The 16,163-nt window shown below is 35.5% G+C and overlaps 1 protein-coding gene across 2 annotated transcripts in view; it reads left to right on the forward strand.

The window, feature by feature from the left end:
• The window catches only part of ADGRG6 (adhesion G protein-coupled receptor G6), a 111,316-nt gene that overhangs the window by 74,020 nt on the left and 21,133 nt on the right, over positions 1-16,163 (forward strand). For both annotated transcript variants that reach the window (XM_031049885.2, XM_005150047.4), the window contains exons 12-18: positions 1,905-1,966; positions 3,407-3,614; positions 4,104-4,269; positions 7,513-7,653; positions 11,373-11,489; positions 12,482-12,527; positions 14,299-14,405. In XM_031049885.2, coding sequence (XP_030905745.1) covers positions 1,905-1,966; positions 3,407-3,614; positions 4,104-4,269; positions 7,513-7,653; positions 11,373-11,489; positions 12,482-12,527; positions 14,299-14,405 — 847 coding nt within the window. The remainder of the gene's footprint in view (positions 1-1,904; positions 1,967-3,406; positions 3,615-4,103; positions 4,270-7,512; positions 7,654-11,372; positions 11,490-12,481; positions 12,528-14,298; positions 14,406-16,163) is intronic.

Genomic DNA, 16,163 nt, shown 5'->3' on the forward strand with positions numbered 1-16,163 from the left:
AGAGATTATGTGTGTACAGTAAGAGTATGTACTTCACTGACAAGAAAAAAAAAGGCTCATCTACCACTTCTGTAGGGCAGTTGAGGCCCACAAGTAATACATGTTCAAAGTGACTATAAAAATAGCACCTTTATACAGAATTAAACTGCTGTCTTCTAGTCTTGATGTTTATGTTACTGAAACCAAAGTTTCATATTTGCTACCTCTCAACTACTACTGGTTTGTATAAGAAATTTCAGCAAAATTTGATGATGAGTGGTGTAATTGGTTTAATCCAGATCCTCTCATGTCATTAAGAGAAAGTAAGAGAAAATCTGTGAAACAAGCATTTTGCCAGTAGTTACTCGTGATTGAAGTTGGGGATAATCTTACGCTTAAAGATTTAAACTTGTTTTTTTTAAAAACACATGGTTTAGCATAAATTTTCCCTACTGTTGGCTTTCTTTGTGAGCATGTAATAAAGATTTAGACACTGTATCTCTATTTCACATTTGTAAAATGGTACTATTATTACTTCCTTTGATATATTACCAAAACAATATGGCTTTGATCTCCTTTCAGTGCCTTGAACACGGCTATGATGTATTATTTAATTTCTTCAGTATTTAGGATGATCACCATTACATGTAATACAGTAGTCTTATCTGCCCACATTACATCTGGAACATGTTCTGAGAAGACCAGATCTTTTACTTTTTGAAAACAATATGGCAATATGGATATGAATCAGCTTTGAGCATCTGTGCCAAACAGGAAAGCAACCAGCATTATATGTAAATAACTCACTTCCTCAGCCTCTTAATCTTATACAAGAACTGCTGGATTCTGATTGCACAACTTTTGTTGTAGAGTGAGTAGTGCAGAAGTCAAATTGTTTTTATGTCAGAACCTCAGAATCATTAAAAATTAAGGCTTCTGCCCTCTGCTGCCCCATATTGCTTATCTTTATTGTTCATGTGTGGTCTGCACAATACCTTTGATTGTCCATGTACAGTACTTTTCATGAAAAAAAAAGAGTATGTGTTCTGCGCTGTGCTATTCTTTCCTTGCCTCTGCATCCACTAGGTTTTGATAATGTGGAGGACAGGTGGAATGTGTTTTGAGAGAAGAGGAAGGTCTCCTAAGGGTCTCTTCTAATCCTGTGCTTCCCACAGTGGAAGGTTACCAGCTAGTGTGTTGTTATAATAAAGTCAGTCAATGGAGGAATAACTTTATTCTATCACGTGCTGAATGAAAGAATAGATTTTTCCTATTCTCCATTCTGCCTTTGCCTTGCTATGATAACATGACTGTGTTTAAAGAAAAACGAGGAAAAAGTGTGGTTAATTTCGAAGCCATATTGGGGTATTTTGCCATGGTAAGGCTTTTTTAAAAAGCAGTTTTGAAAAAACTGTTTATATGTGACCCTTACCTGGGACCTGGATCTGTTGGTGACTTGCCCCAGTTTTCATGGGCGGCATAAATTTGTATCTGCACATAGCTCCTGTCCTTGTTCTTCTTACAGCTTGCTATTGGCTTGATCAAAACCATTTGTATTAGATGGAAATTATGGAAACAGCATCTGATGAGGTCATAATAAGGGCACAGTAGTTTTTGTCAACATTTTGGTCTTTCCAGAAATGCAAGACCATAATTTCTGCTAACACAGTTTATCAAATCAGTATAGCTATCATTATAGCAATCAGCTTGTTCAAAAGACCTAGAGTTTGTCTCAGCACTGTCACTTAATTGATTACATATTTACACTGACAAGAATATGTATTTCTTTTCACTAGGGGCCATGTTGCTAGGACAGTTGTGAATTGAGAAGAGTGGACCACTGTGATACCTATAGAAGGATCATTAAAATTTATGTAATGTGTGCTATTGTATTTCACGTGAATTTTGTCATTTTTCCTCTTTAGCTATTTGGGTCTGCAGAATTATACATCATACTGGGGCCAGCCTGATCTTAGAAATTGCACAGGTGTGTATATTGATACTGGTCTTTGGCTAAAGGAATAGTTTTTTAGACCTTGGTTACTGCTTGCTGTAATGAAATGACATTAAGGAAGAATATATGCCTTTATGCTGGGTTGCTTAAAATCTTTCTAAAAAGTCAGTGCAAATATAAAATATTTAAATTCTGTGGAATTACACCAAGTTGAATTCAACCCATCCGTGAAAAGCTCTGGATACCAATTAATGAAATAAATCAAATTCTAAAGGTAATTCAGCAAGAATTGAGGCAGGTGGTAGCTTGATATTCAGATTCAGATAAATTTTAAATGTTTCCAGTGCCTGTAGGTGCCAGTGGAAAGACTCCCACTCTCTTCACTGGGTTTTTTTTCTCACTTTGCAAAATACCCTGTGGTGTCATTCTAGCCTTAAAGGAGTAATAAAACAATGGGCAATAATTTTATGGCCCCCATTATTAGTGCCAGAGCTAGTGAAGAGTATGGTACTCGCCTAAGGAATTCAGAGCACCTGCACTAAGCTCCTGTTCTAATTTGCTTTCTTGAAGAAGCACCCTCACTGATACAGTGGTCCTAGGGAGCCTGACTACCTAACTTGTTTGATTGAGTACTTGTAGTCAGACTATAGGAAACCATTAGTTCATGTAAAATGAAAATTCTACAGTAAAGGGAGCAAAAGCTGTATTGTAAAACACAGCAGTAAAAAACCACAGCCGGTTGCAACCTAAAGAAGCTTGATCTTCTTTCAAAATCTTACTTGCCAATTCAAATAAATCTCAAATATTTTTATATTTTAAAATTTAGTGTTTATGTTAGTTTTCTGTCAAGGTGGCATCAAATTTACAGTTTAACATGTGATTTACTCTGATATTTTGCCACTGGATAAACTGTCAAACTTCCCTTACCAGGAAGATTCTTGTCAAGAAACATGCTTGTGTGTTGTACTTGCCAGCCCAGTATAAGCGCGACCTGCTGAAGGAACTGAAACACTTGTAATGTGGTCAGACTTTCTCCCTAAAGCTTAGAAGAGTTAATACTTTGTCAGTAATAGTGACTTTGGATGCATTTGTTTCATTTCAAAGTGAAACTGTTCTTTCCCAGTGGAAAAAAAAAAAAAAAAAAAAGGATAGCATAAGGAGAAAAAAAGAGAAAATTTTTATTCCTTACTTCCCTTTATATCCTTTCAATCAGCCATTTCAATAATAGTTCTAATTTGCAAACTCAAATCAAGTTAAGACAAGAAAGACACAGCCAATGAGGACAGTAAGCTCTACATAGTTTTTCAGAAAATTAGAAATTTGTTAAAATTATGAAGTCCTATGTTCATTTCAAGTACCACAGAACATGCAGTAGCTGTCAACGATGAGAATAAAAATGTGTATTTCTTAATTATTTCAGGACTGATATACATTATCTTCTCTTTTTACTTCATCTTACTCATACACTTACAGAAAATGCAGCTGATATAGCCAATCAGCTTCTGAATCTCACTGGCGAAGGGCAGCAGCTAACCTCAGACAAAGTAAATGATGTTGTGCAGAAGCTCAAAAAAATTGTGAATGATGAAGAAATTGATGAATCTCTGGGTTCTACCGTGGTGACAATTTTTTCCAATATTCTAACCAGTTCAGACAGTGTACTGGCAGCATCATCCTCAGAGTAAGTATTTCTGCATTTAAGTCAAGGTTTTTAGAGCAGCCTACTTTGTTGGAAAGATTCACCCTTCTATTTACAGATAAACAACTGCAGTACAAAAATCAAACTTTTGTGATTTCGATCAAAAATAATTTTCCAAATTAGATATACAAATATTTCTTCTTGTACTAAAATTAATGTGCATGACAAAGATGAAGATGAAGTGTTTGGGTGGAATTCTCCTGATACATGACACAGCATAGATCTAAGTATTGTTGGAAAGTTATTTCAGGACCAGTGCTATGTAGTCAGATCGTTTTTCTTAATCAAAAACTTTTGTTTTCAACAGAGATGCCTAAATTTACAGCCTGAGTGTCTCCTTGTGAGTACACAGATGGGGGATAGAAACATAGTCAATAGTAGAAGGATCATCTTAAATGTGGAGAGTATGCAGAGCATAGTATTTTTTTTTCCTGTTTTCAGTTTTCATAATAATTTTATTTCTGGTTTTAGAGCTCTAAAAACTATTGATGCCTTGGCTTTAAAGATCCAGTTCACTGGACCATCCATGAGTATTTCAACACGAAACCTCGCACTTGGAGTGTCTTCTATAAATTCGACTTCATTCAGAGGTGGTTCTTTCAGTGTTAGTCCACAGAATAATGCGTCTGATTTCCAGGTACGGAAGCAGTTATATTGGAACATGAAATGTGCCTGTTGTTCATGTATGTTTACTGTGCTTTCTATAAAACCGCTTACAGTTCCCAGTTCTCCCCCTACTTTTTATTTCCTCTTTCCTGCAATCATCCAAACAAATTAATGTAGTATTTCTTTGAGTGACAGGAAACCCAGATAAAGTCACATGTTCCATATGGATAAAAAATATTTTCCTTACAAATCCAGGACATACTATATCCCTTTTATGAATTTATGTTCTAATAATGAAAAGGGAAAATAGTCTCTAACAGTCTGCTCTATCACCCATTGTACACTAACAGACAACTCCATCGATGCATTTCAGCTTTAGACTAAGATGTCTAATTGTAGGTATTTACATGTAGATTTCTGCAGATAAAATAGGTCTTCAACATTCCAGTAAACACCTACTGGTAACAGGGATGTAAGGCTGATCCAGTTGTCCACACATAGTTTGTTCCATTGGCGATGTCTGAGGTGGTTCAAGACATTCATGTGGAGCTTGACCAGCCTAGACATCAAAAATGAAAAAAACCTACGTTTCACACAAAATGCAGAATGGTCTCTGGTGCTACAGTATCTAGACAGGCTGCTGTAGTTGAGGTATTTCTCATCACCCCAGAAATCCTTTTCCTTCTTTTTTTTTCACAAATAGAAAAGCCTAGACATCAAAAAGCTATGAAATAGCATTTGAGAAGCACATGAACCCCCACTGGAATTTTCAAAAGGTTCTTTTGAAATCAGTAGCAAAAAGGTGCTGAAACTTTTAAAATTCTACTATATGCCTGCTTGCATCTTATGGCACCTAAATGCTTTTTAAAATGTAGTGCAGTGTCTTTTTTTCACAGTTATATGAGAAGTCTATGACAGAGGTAATGTAATCTCAGTTTCCTGGGAATCTACCTATTCGAATGTGGTGAGCCTTACTTGGAGAAAAAAACAAAAAAGGTTAAACAGAAAAAGTAAAAAATTGACCATCACTTGGTAGAGGACATAAAGAGGAATTCAAAGAGGAATCAAAGCTGAATTCAAACAAAACACACCATTGTGCCATTACGAAAACAGACTAATCACTGGAGTATAAACTTACAGAACAAAACAAAATTCCTGTTGCACATTGGCAAGACAACAAACCTAACATATGTCTGATCATTTTATAAAGTACTATGTACTGTAAAAATCAAAAACAGTAATGAAAGTGCCAGGAAAAGTAGTAGTAGCATTATAAAGTGCAGGCCTTTTACATGCTATGTGTGTAAACCTTGGATCAAAACTCAAATGCCGATTTAAATAGATACGAATGGATGTAATGCAATCAAGTTTTCACATATTTATATTTATATAAATTTGGGGTAAAATTTCTTTGAGTCAATTTTAGTAGAAATCTTTAATGCTTGTAAATCTACTGTTGTTTAGCTCTGTTATTCAAGAAGCTAAATAGCTGATTGTTCTTTGATTATTATCAAAGGAATGTTTCTCCTCCAGATTTTGTCCTGTATTTATGGAAAGAGGAAAGGAAAAATTCTGAAGCCAGGTTTGGGATGTTCGCATGTATAATAAGAATTACCATCTGTGGTTTGAGGACATCCAGGAATTTTCTTGCCCTGGAATCATTTATTACAACACTGTCTAAATAATCATAGAATCCAAACTCCGTCAAATTATTTATAATGTTCCTATTGGAACATGAGTTTGTTCTAGGACTTTCACATTTCCAGCAGCTGATTGATTGAGAATTCTTTGCATCCTTCCTCCCAGAAAAGTCTGCAGCAGCTGGGTCACCGTTTAGATTTTCCATGCCTGTCAGAAAGATACTTGTTATCCGTGCTGGAGGGAGATTCCCTTGTGAAAGCCCAGGTTTTTCACCAGTGATGTGATGGCCTATCCCAGGCTCATCAGGGAACATTAAACTCTTCTAGCTGTATATCAGAATATTTCCAGATTTTTTTATTTATTTTTTTATAGTAGATACTAAGCAAAAGTGTCCATGGCGATTTGGAAAGATTTTATTTCAGTCCCCTGTGATTTTATGTTTCTGGCCAAACCTTTGACTAAGCTAACTTTTGGTGATTCATATTATTAAATTGTTCCTGTAATATATCCATACTTGTTTATAGAAGCTTCTTCATTCTATTTGCAGACTGTATCTAATGGACAACTTTATCACACGCAGACTTTCTGCTTAATGTGGCACCATTATCCTTTCAAAATCATTTATTCAACTGCTTCTAGCCATGTCAGGAGATACCTGTGAACCATTTCTTACTATTTTCCAAGGGTGCCTCTTACTCACAGTAAAACTGAGAAAATTTGCAACTTAAATAAATCTGGCCTATGGCTTTTAACTTTCTATTAGCTAATGATACTTCTAAGAATCCTGTGACTGATCATAAGAAGCATAAATATGTGATCAGGTTGCCTCTGGAGAACTCAGGATTGTGAGTTTCCTTATATCACAGTAAAATTCTTAATTGCTTTTTCTATAGAGCCACTGTGAGATGGCTTGCTCCCCTTTTGATGAGTAAGGTGGAACGCCATGAAGGAAGAGCATGCAGTCATAGAATTGTTTATTGGTAGCTGATGAAATGCAAGTTTGCATCCTCATTCTTTTCCTAGTGACTTGTTACATCCCTATGCCATAGAGGGCTTTCAGCTCTGACATTTTGCAGGTATAGATTAAACTTGTATTGATGCCAGAAGGTGTCTTTTCGTGCTACATAGCATGACAAACAGAGAGAGATGATGCTAATCATTATTGTAAGATCTCCCTTCTGTAATAGAGAAAAAAGAAAAGCTCATAAGAAAATTAAGGTGTGGGGATCAAATGATGCAACTCAAGAAAGAAGGATTCAGAACTTATTTTTCTCTACTCAACATTGTTTGGTATGAGGAGAAGCATCCTGAAGGTTACTGAAAATTATTGACTGCTATTATTGCCGTCTCATTACTTCCAAATCATCATTATAGCAGTGGAGGAGGTTTTCTGTTTGTTGGTTTTATCTAATACATTTTTGTAGAAGGCTGATCTCATGCTGAAAGAATCGGGAAACCTCCCAGGCCTTTATTTATTTATTGCATCTATTCTTACATAGGTACAGGTCATATTAGCTTGGTAACTTCTAGCCCCATGTTTAGATATCTTTGTGTAAGGATGTGAATACAGTTATGGACAATGGATGGTTTCGTTTTTGTTTGAACATGTTCTTCTGTTATTTTCATTTAACAGATAGATTTTGACAAAGATCAGACAAATGCCATTGCTTCTGTTGTTCTGCCACCAAGTTTACTGAAGAATTTAAGTCAAGATGAGTTTGAAGTTATATCCAGGGCTCAGTTTACTTTCTTCAATAAAAATGGTCTTTTTCAGGTAAACTTTAATGTGTTTGTGTGTATATTTCAGTTAGAGTGAGTCAAAGCCAGCTGCTGAAAGTTTCCTATAGTCTAATCATTTCACAGTATGTCATGAGTTACAGGAATGAGAAGGTGATAGCAGATGGAGGCACTAGAGACAGTGTTATGTTCATAGTGACAAAGTAGTTGCATTGCTGAAGTTGAATTAAAGTTAACTTTTGACTGTAGTTTGATTAGCTGCAAGTTGATAGATTGCAAATTCATGTCACATGTGAAATAAACTTCTTCTCAGGGTAATCTATGGAAAACTGTATCCCAGTTGATTAGACTCACAATAAAGTGGCAAGGTCTTTTAAACAGCATAATTTCTGTTAAAATTTATTAATATAAGTCATTGATGTTCAGTGGAGACAGATTCTTTTCTATCAGAAGGGAATTTGGCATTTAACAGTACCAAGTACTCTCTCTTTTCCTTAAAACAGTTGGTTTGCCCTGACATCCACCTGAATACTTATATTCAGTTGGAAACCCTGGGCTGATGGTCATCAGCCAAAGAACATTTGTTTCTATACATACTATTATTCTTTCACCATATGTGCTCTCATAAGCACACTGTATTTTAATATGGGATAAGGATAACAGTACTTGTACCTGAAAACCAAGGGAACTCAGGTACATTTGACTTTTTTTTTCCTTTGGATTCCAACTCATGTTAATTATAAATAGTTCCTGCATAGCAGATGTGAAAAAAACTAGGAAGAATTCACAGCTTGGAAAAACAATCAAAAATGTACATACTTTAAAAAAATGTTAATTAAGAAGGAAACATTGTTTCATAGTTAACTGTTGACTGAGTCTCAGAAGGCTTGAGTTTGTTTTCCCATTAGTATTTCAAGTGAACTTTGGCTCCTGTGCATCCGCAGAACTCTGTAGTATTGTATTGTCCCTATATTATCGTTTTTATTGGCAGTGTATCCAGATTCTTCAGATAATCTAGGCAACAAAATACCCATGACCCTCAGTTGCCTTCTGAAATACACCCCTAAGTATTAACTATTTAAAATAATATTCATTTTAGGCCACTGTTGATAAAAACAGGATGGATATATTTCATTAAAAAAAGCCAGAAGACTACAGATATAGCCTTGTCATAATGGCATAAAAACATATAAAGTCAGAATTTCTCCTTTAATGATTTGAACTTGTTTCTAAGGGATACTTAATCACTGGAAAGCAAAAACCATGAAAATTTGCATCTAAATTCCTTCTTTTTTTGGTGTGTTTTTCAAACTATTCATGGCTGACATGTCCAATGTAATTGATTAAAAATGTGTAAAAATCTCATTTTGGTAAGTCTAAAAATTAAGTAAATTGAAAGTAAATAAAGGCTAAAAATATAGCCTAAAAATAAATTGATCCACAAAGAATCATAGAATTGTACGTGCCATCTCAAACCCATAATTTTTTCTTTTTAGTATAAAAGTATTTCGTAAGTATTTATTACAGTTGCAAGTAAAAATCCCAGTGCTATTGGCTGTGTTTCTTATAAGCATTCAATGTAACAGTGAAACAGCATGCTTTAAAGCACTGGAGGGTTGTGGGTTGTTTTTTTTTTATTGCAACTTAGAAAATACTAGTGAGTTTTATCTTGTCATTTATAAAAATATGATTGTTACGTTACTTGTAAGTCTATATGAAAAGCTGATGTAAGATATGTATGGATGCATTTCACCAAATGTATGTATGTTCATTGTATATACCTATGCCTGAACTGTTGTCCGTAATTTTCTTTCAAAGCCACTTGATGGAAAAGAATTAACAGCGTTGAGATGTGACACATCTCTTCCTGGTGCAGGACTAGGCATAGGGCAAAGGGGTGCAATTTGCAACACCTCAAGGTAAAAAATAGGTACTACTTACTGCCTGACAGATGTGACAATAAATCTGTAAGAGATGTGAGATCTTCTGCAGTAGTAGCTGGAACTGGACAGGATACTTTAAAGCCTCTTAAAATGGACACATATTTTTAGGCGACCCATATTCAACCTAGATATTTAGCAAGAATAGGTAAGAAAGATGTATTATGCTCTGGACATACTGATTTCCTATCTTTGACTATGTTAAGAAACACTGTAATGGCTACTTCATTTCTAGACATCTTCCTTATGCATGTGTAAAGTTATTTGAAAGGATCATCTTCATGAGATCAGAGGCCATGAAAATAATGGCCAAATATGATAAATATATGAATTATTTTGATTGCCTAAACTAGACCAGGTTTATGACATTGACACTAGCCTCAGCATTGCTTTACCTCTGTGTATTTTACTAGCTGAAAGCTTATCCCCAATTTAACTGAGCACAGCCTTATAGCTAAATAAACAGTTATCCATATTCTACCTTAATGTAAACCTTATTTCTATTCCTTTGTAAGGACAACTAAGAATATACTATAAAGAGACCAATTGACACTGATTTCTGGTTTTTATCTGCTAGAGAGAAAATACATTAAAAACCATCGAAATCTGTACAAAGGCTTCCATAGAATTGACAAATATTGAAATTTAAGTGGCAGCCAAGAGGTTTTCTCTTGTTTGAATGCTCAAGAACTGTCTAGAAAGCTGCATTTTCATTTCTTTGCAATTTTTCAGGTTTTAGGAAATTATGTTAAAAAGCTCCAGTATGATCTGAAATACTGTGTTTGAAAATTCTTGGGTATGGTTCTTAAGAAAGAAAATATTCTTCTCAGGATAGTGTGCACTTAATAACAGAAGGTATTCTCTGTCTCATGACGGGTGGGATGTCATGAGCCCAGTAATGAGCTGATATCCGACATATTGTAAGGCTAACAAAACCCCTAGTCTGAAGGAATCAGGGAGTTAAGGAATTTGGCAGCACAGATTTTTGGAGGTAAAGTGAGTGGCAATAGGTTATTTGACGTAAGATCTGCCACAGGCAGTAACCAAGCTTCTCACCTTCTTGTAAGGCCAACCAGGCATGTAATTATGAGGTTTCAGTGGAAGCTCATCAAAAGAATATAGGATTTCCAAAGCACTTCCATTTGAATAAAACATCAGTTTCCAAGGAAAAATTATCTTTTGGAAAATTATGAACCTGGTACTTTTTACACTGCAGGTTAGAAATGGTATTGCTTATTGACAGCATCAGCCTTTTATTTAAATTACCATCAAATAAGACATTATAGATATTATTCTCCCCTACAGTATATAACATTGTTTTGAATTTGTTTACTACTTCTTAGTCATTCACTCTAGGATGGAGGAAGATTTAGCAACAACACACAGAAAATATTTTATGCTTCAAAATTTTTGCCTCAACTAAAAAGGATAGTGTTGACAACAAGATAAGAAAGCTAGTTCATTCTTGTTTAGGGAAATGAGCTAATCATATCATGGGTTGTTACCTGCTGCATTGTTTGAGTTATAATTTTTCTGGCCTCAGGCGTAATGATTAAAAGAGGAATTTAAGCCTTCTAACCTCTCCAGAATAATTGTGCCTATATATACTTATGACTGTATGGAGAATAGGAAACATCAATGAGGGAAACCCATAATTTGATTTTATAAACATAATGTTTTTATATTGCATAATCAATAATGCAGAAATGCTGACATCTTACTTACTCTGTCACTCTGTAAAAATGAAATTGTGTACTCTGGCTTTTATGTTACCTCCTGTGTAAGCTTTTATTGTATTTTTCTGAATCTTTCAAAGGATGCAGAAAATCCTGCTGATTTGACCAGTTTTGTGGTGGCATGCAGTATTGGAAATACAACCATTCAGGATCTTCAGGATTATGTGAAGGTTACAATTAAGCATACCAAAATTCAGGTAAAACAAGACTCATCATTCAGGGGAACAACAATGCAGATTATGTATAGGCAAAGCGTATAGCCTGATTCATTTGGATGGATTTTTGCCACTCGGAGGCAATTTCCGTGCCATTAACTGTAGGCAATGCCTCTGTTCATGACCACATTCATAACCAGTGACCAGGGATATGATTTATTACACTGCAACTTTAGAATGACTTAAATTGTTTGATCAAGCATGCATTGCTTTGTTAATAGTTCCCCACGTTATTTTGTTGTTATGTGGTTTTCATCAAAAGAAGAACGCACAGAACCATGTTGTTATAAGATAACTGCAATTAATTCAGGGAAATACAGGCCAAATGCAACCTTTGGCTACATACTCTTTCAGTTAAAAACATGTGAGCTTGACTCTGTTCTGCATGTTGTCAATAGCTACTCCAAAAGAGACAGCACTGTAGAAGTTAAGAAAGAACGTTAGGATGTTAAAATGCAGTACTAAGAAAGCTGTTTATATAGTGAGAGCCTGGTTTGTGATTTTCACAGTTTGATTAACTTGGATTAATCTTGCATTTCATTATAATTATTACTTTGTCAGGCAAAATAACCTTCCCTTAAATTCAGCAGGCTTTTGCACGTTTTCTAGGCCAGTTACATAGAGGATTCACTGAAAAGTCCTAAGGAAGTGAACTATAAAAAGTATTTAGACTCTGTAAAGACATCATATTCATGGATAACTGTAGTGAGAAAATATAACTTCATTATTCTGAGAATGTGGAAAAGGAAGAGTTCAGAGGAACAGTGCTCTAGATTTTATAATATGGGCAGCTGTGTCTTTCTAGCAGAGTAAGTTTTAAATTGCCAGTAGACAAAATTTCAAGAATCTGAATGATATTTAGTCTTCAGCTCATTTAATGAAAAGACATGTAGTAAGACTTCTGCTGTTAATGTATATGTTGATAAGACTTATCTGAAGAGGTATACAAAGCCTACTTTTGCATATTTTCTTAGGAAGACCCTAAGCCTACCTGCGTCTTCTGGGATATGAACAAAAATGGTAAGTTTAAAATTACTGTATTTTCTTTTATGTGGGGAATAAAAGTGTCAAAGTTTTAAATTGGTCACAGTCTTGGCCATTTTGCTTCTTAATCAGTCCTTGCAGAATTCAATGGAATCTTTAGATAGTATTTTTTCTTCTGGTTAGTACAGCTGCTTGCAACACCAGAGGTTAAATATATTTTTAGAAAATATTTAGTGTTAATTTATTTAACATTTTAAATTTGTAAATTAAGTTTTTCTGCTTTTCTGTATCTGATAGCAGTTTCTCACTGATCTGTCTGTATGTGCTAATTAAAAAAAGTAATGCTACTCAGACAAATGGTTCTTAGCCATATTTTTAATTGATCATTTTTTATATGTTGTGTTATTTAATTGTGAGATTGTGCCTGTTACAAATCTTAAGCTCGTTTTTCTTCCATAGAAGTTTAGGAACAGCATTACACACACTTCATCCGCCTTGTAAATGGATGGCAGTCCAGCATGATGAGGTCCAATATGGAGACATTAACAAGACAGCATTTTAGCCCATTTTTCATTGCTACTGTCTAACCCATGTGTGATGTTACAGGCAGATTCTTCATTTTTTGCACAGACAAAGTCATACTCTGGGATGAATTTCCAGATCCTTCTACTTTAGAGATCACTACTGAGATATTTCTCTTCCTTACAGTGAAACAAATAAAGCAAAGAAATAACTGTCCTTACCAGCAGGATTCCAAGGGGAGAGATTTAGTACAGAGAATATTGCATGAAATAAAATTTACCATCCAAACTTGTACTTGAAATCGTGAAATTCTACATATGAACTGAAGAGCATGCAGAAGGATAAAAATGGGGGGGTTGGGGGGTGGGAGGAGCAGGTGAGAAGAATCTAGTTTGGAAACTAAACTTAAGAAGGACATTAAAGGGGAAACACACAGGGAGAAAACTTTTTCTAATAGCTTCTTGAATGGGGGAGACTTTTAAGTGGTTTTGAAACATCACAGTCTTTTGAGAGATTCTGTCTTGAATTTTGGGTAAAGTTATAGGGCCAGTCAGGTAATTTGCTGAATTTGCCTGGAGCTGTGCAAAAATGTCCTAAGAGTTCAGAGAATACGAACTATTTCACAAAATTAATTCATGTTTTTGCAGGGAAAAATGAAAGGAGAAGTAATCGGAAATACAAATTTTACTTTTTACCCTTCTATTTAAAAAAAAAATATTTCTACTTATCTTTCAGAATGGCCTTTTCAGGTGGGGTGGGTAGGGGATTGTTTACTTCATGTTTTTTCTGAAGGCCACAAAGGATCATTGGGATTATCCACTCTGACCTTATGTATTACACACTGCAGAGAGGAAGGGTGGGACCCTCTGCTCCAGGCCATAAATGTTTTCATGTGCCTGGGGATATATAAGTAGGAGGGAGGCAGGTGCAGACATCATGTCAGTGTGGTAAAAAGGAGTTCTAAACCTTGTTGGGTAAAACTAAGCTGCATTTTAATGAGCGATCCACTAAATCATTCATCTCTCATTAATCAAAAAAAGCTTCCTATGTTGTATATCTTAATCTATTGCTTCAGCTCAGTGGTCCGTTACTGGGACAATCATCTGGTGTGATTCTCTGCAGAAACTAGAAAATCTGACACTTGCTTCTCTCCTGATTGTTTTTTATGTTAAATTACTCAATTTGAGAAAAGATTTGCACAAGATGAAATGAGAAGAAATGTATTAGACAAGAGAATGACATGAGTTTGTGGGAAAGTACAGTTTCTCCTCTTTGATTTCCACAGGTGGCAGTGGTGGCTGGAACCCTGAGGGCTGCCAGGTGGACACAGAATCCAATGAAAATGAGACGGTTTGCTTATGCAATCACCTCACACACTTTGGGGTCCTAATGGTAGGCAAACTCACTGTTCACTAAGTTACCTTTTCTAGGAACTGCAATGCAGTTTTTGTCTTGGGTCAAGAACACCCACATTGTTTTTATTTGGCTTATTTATCACTTTCCCCATTATTGTCATAAAGTTATTTTTTCATAACAAAATAGCTAGTGATAAGGACTCAGGAATGAGGTAATGAATAAAGGTAGCAATGAAAGTATGTTGTTGTTGTTGCTGTTGTTATTGTTACAATTAACATGAGTATTATTATTATTATGTTCTTTACAAGTGGCTAAATATTTTAAAATGAAAAATAAACTGTGCCCATAAGAGTATTCTATATTTTTAAAAAACTGTGCCACCAAAGACCTGGTGTTGAGACTTCTGAGCAATACCAAAATACAGAGAGCATATTATATCATCCTACTTCAAAGCTGGGACAAGGCTCGGTGAAAAAGAAAGTCATAGACTGTAAAGTCAAGGCCCAATATTAACACTTCCACTGGTGAAACAGAAAAATTTATCTTAATGAGTCGTAAGGGTCCCTGTTGTTTCTCTTAATCTAATCTGACAAAAATGACATGCAGCTGTCATATGTAACAAGAGGGTGTAGCAAGAAGGAAGTGAATGAAGTCTAGGTAGATTTGAAATGTCAAGATCAGGGAAGTGGGAAAGTTGCTTGCAGAAAAAAAAAGTAGGAGAAAAAGTTCAGGTGCTGTTTTCAGAACAATGAAAGAGAGACTCACATTGTCAGGGAAAAGAGTCAGGGGGGAAAAATGTCCTAGAGTCAGTAAAATGGCTAATGAGAATGAAAAGCCAAGGGAGCACAATAATTCCCTTTCATCCTGAGATTCAAGAGGCTAAATCATCCCTCACAAATCTAGGTTGCAAATCTGACAAGATTTATATTTATCTAGTGCCAGAAAGTATAGAGCAATACCTTCTTTCATGAAATGTGTAAACCTGTATTTGCTGTTTTCTTATAAATGACTTTAATCAGCTTTAGGGATGCCTTGCAGTACAAGCCTTTTCCTGGAAAAAGACTGCCCACTGAGGGCTCATATAATATGTGTAACTCATATTCTTTCAGAGCCTCAAGCAAAGTCTCCAGACATGGTGGCTGAGATAGGTAGGGCATAGCCTATCAGGGAGATGAAAGAGTGAACCATATAGAGCACTTCAACCACAGTAGCGTAATTCTTCTGGCATTCTGCTGGTATCTCCAGCAATTTGCACATTAAGTCTTTTTGAGAGGAAGAAAATCTCAGCATTAAAAAGATGGAATACTGTTACCTTGTCTTAACATATGGAGATATTTTTATGCTCAGTAGTGGGCTGGAACATTTCTTTCCATCTAAAATGAACATTCTTTGTCCTCTAAAGCATACCTACAGAAAAGATGTTTGCTCTTGATCACGGCAATGCTCCTACTGGAAGTATTTGGGTTTTAATTCGACTTGTTTCAGTGACACATAGGACTTGACAGAACAAGGGAGCCCCATGCACTGATTTTTTCAGCTTTGGCTTTCCAGATCCTTCTTAATAGAGCTTCCCCCTTCATGTCAGGCTCAGATGTAGATATGAAAAAGCCACATGCTTTTTGTCTTTTTGCAAGCTAAATTGTAGTCTTGTTTCACTTTTCATCCTCTAAGACAGAAAAAAGGACTTTCTGTAGGGTATAGTCAATGAGTCCCTTCTCCGAATGCTTTTGTGGCACTTTGAAATAAGGCAGAAGTTCTCTGAATCTGGGCTGTGTTCCAATAGATTTTTACGTA

The sequence above is a fragment of the Melopsittacus undulatus genome, chromosome 3, assembly GCF_012275295.1.
Source record: "Melopsittacus undulatus isolate bMelUnd1 chromosome 3, bMelUnd1.mat.Z, whole genome shotgun sequence".
In the NCBI taxonomy this organism is placed as follows: Eukaryota; Metazoa; Chordata; class Aves; order Psittaciformes; family Psittaculidae; genus Melopsittacus; species Melopsittacus undulatus.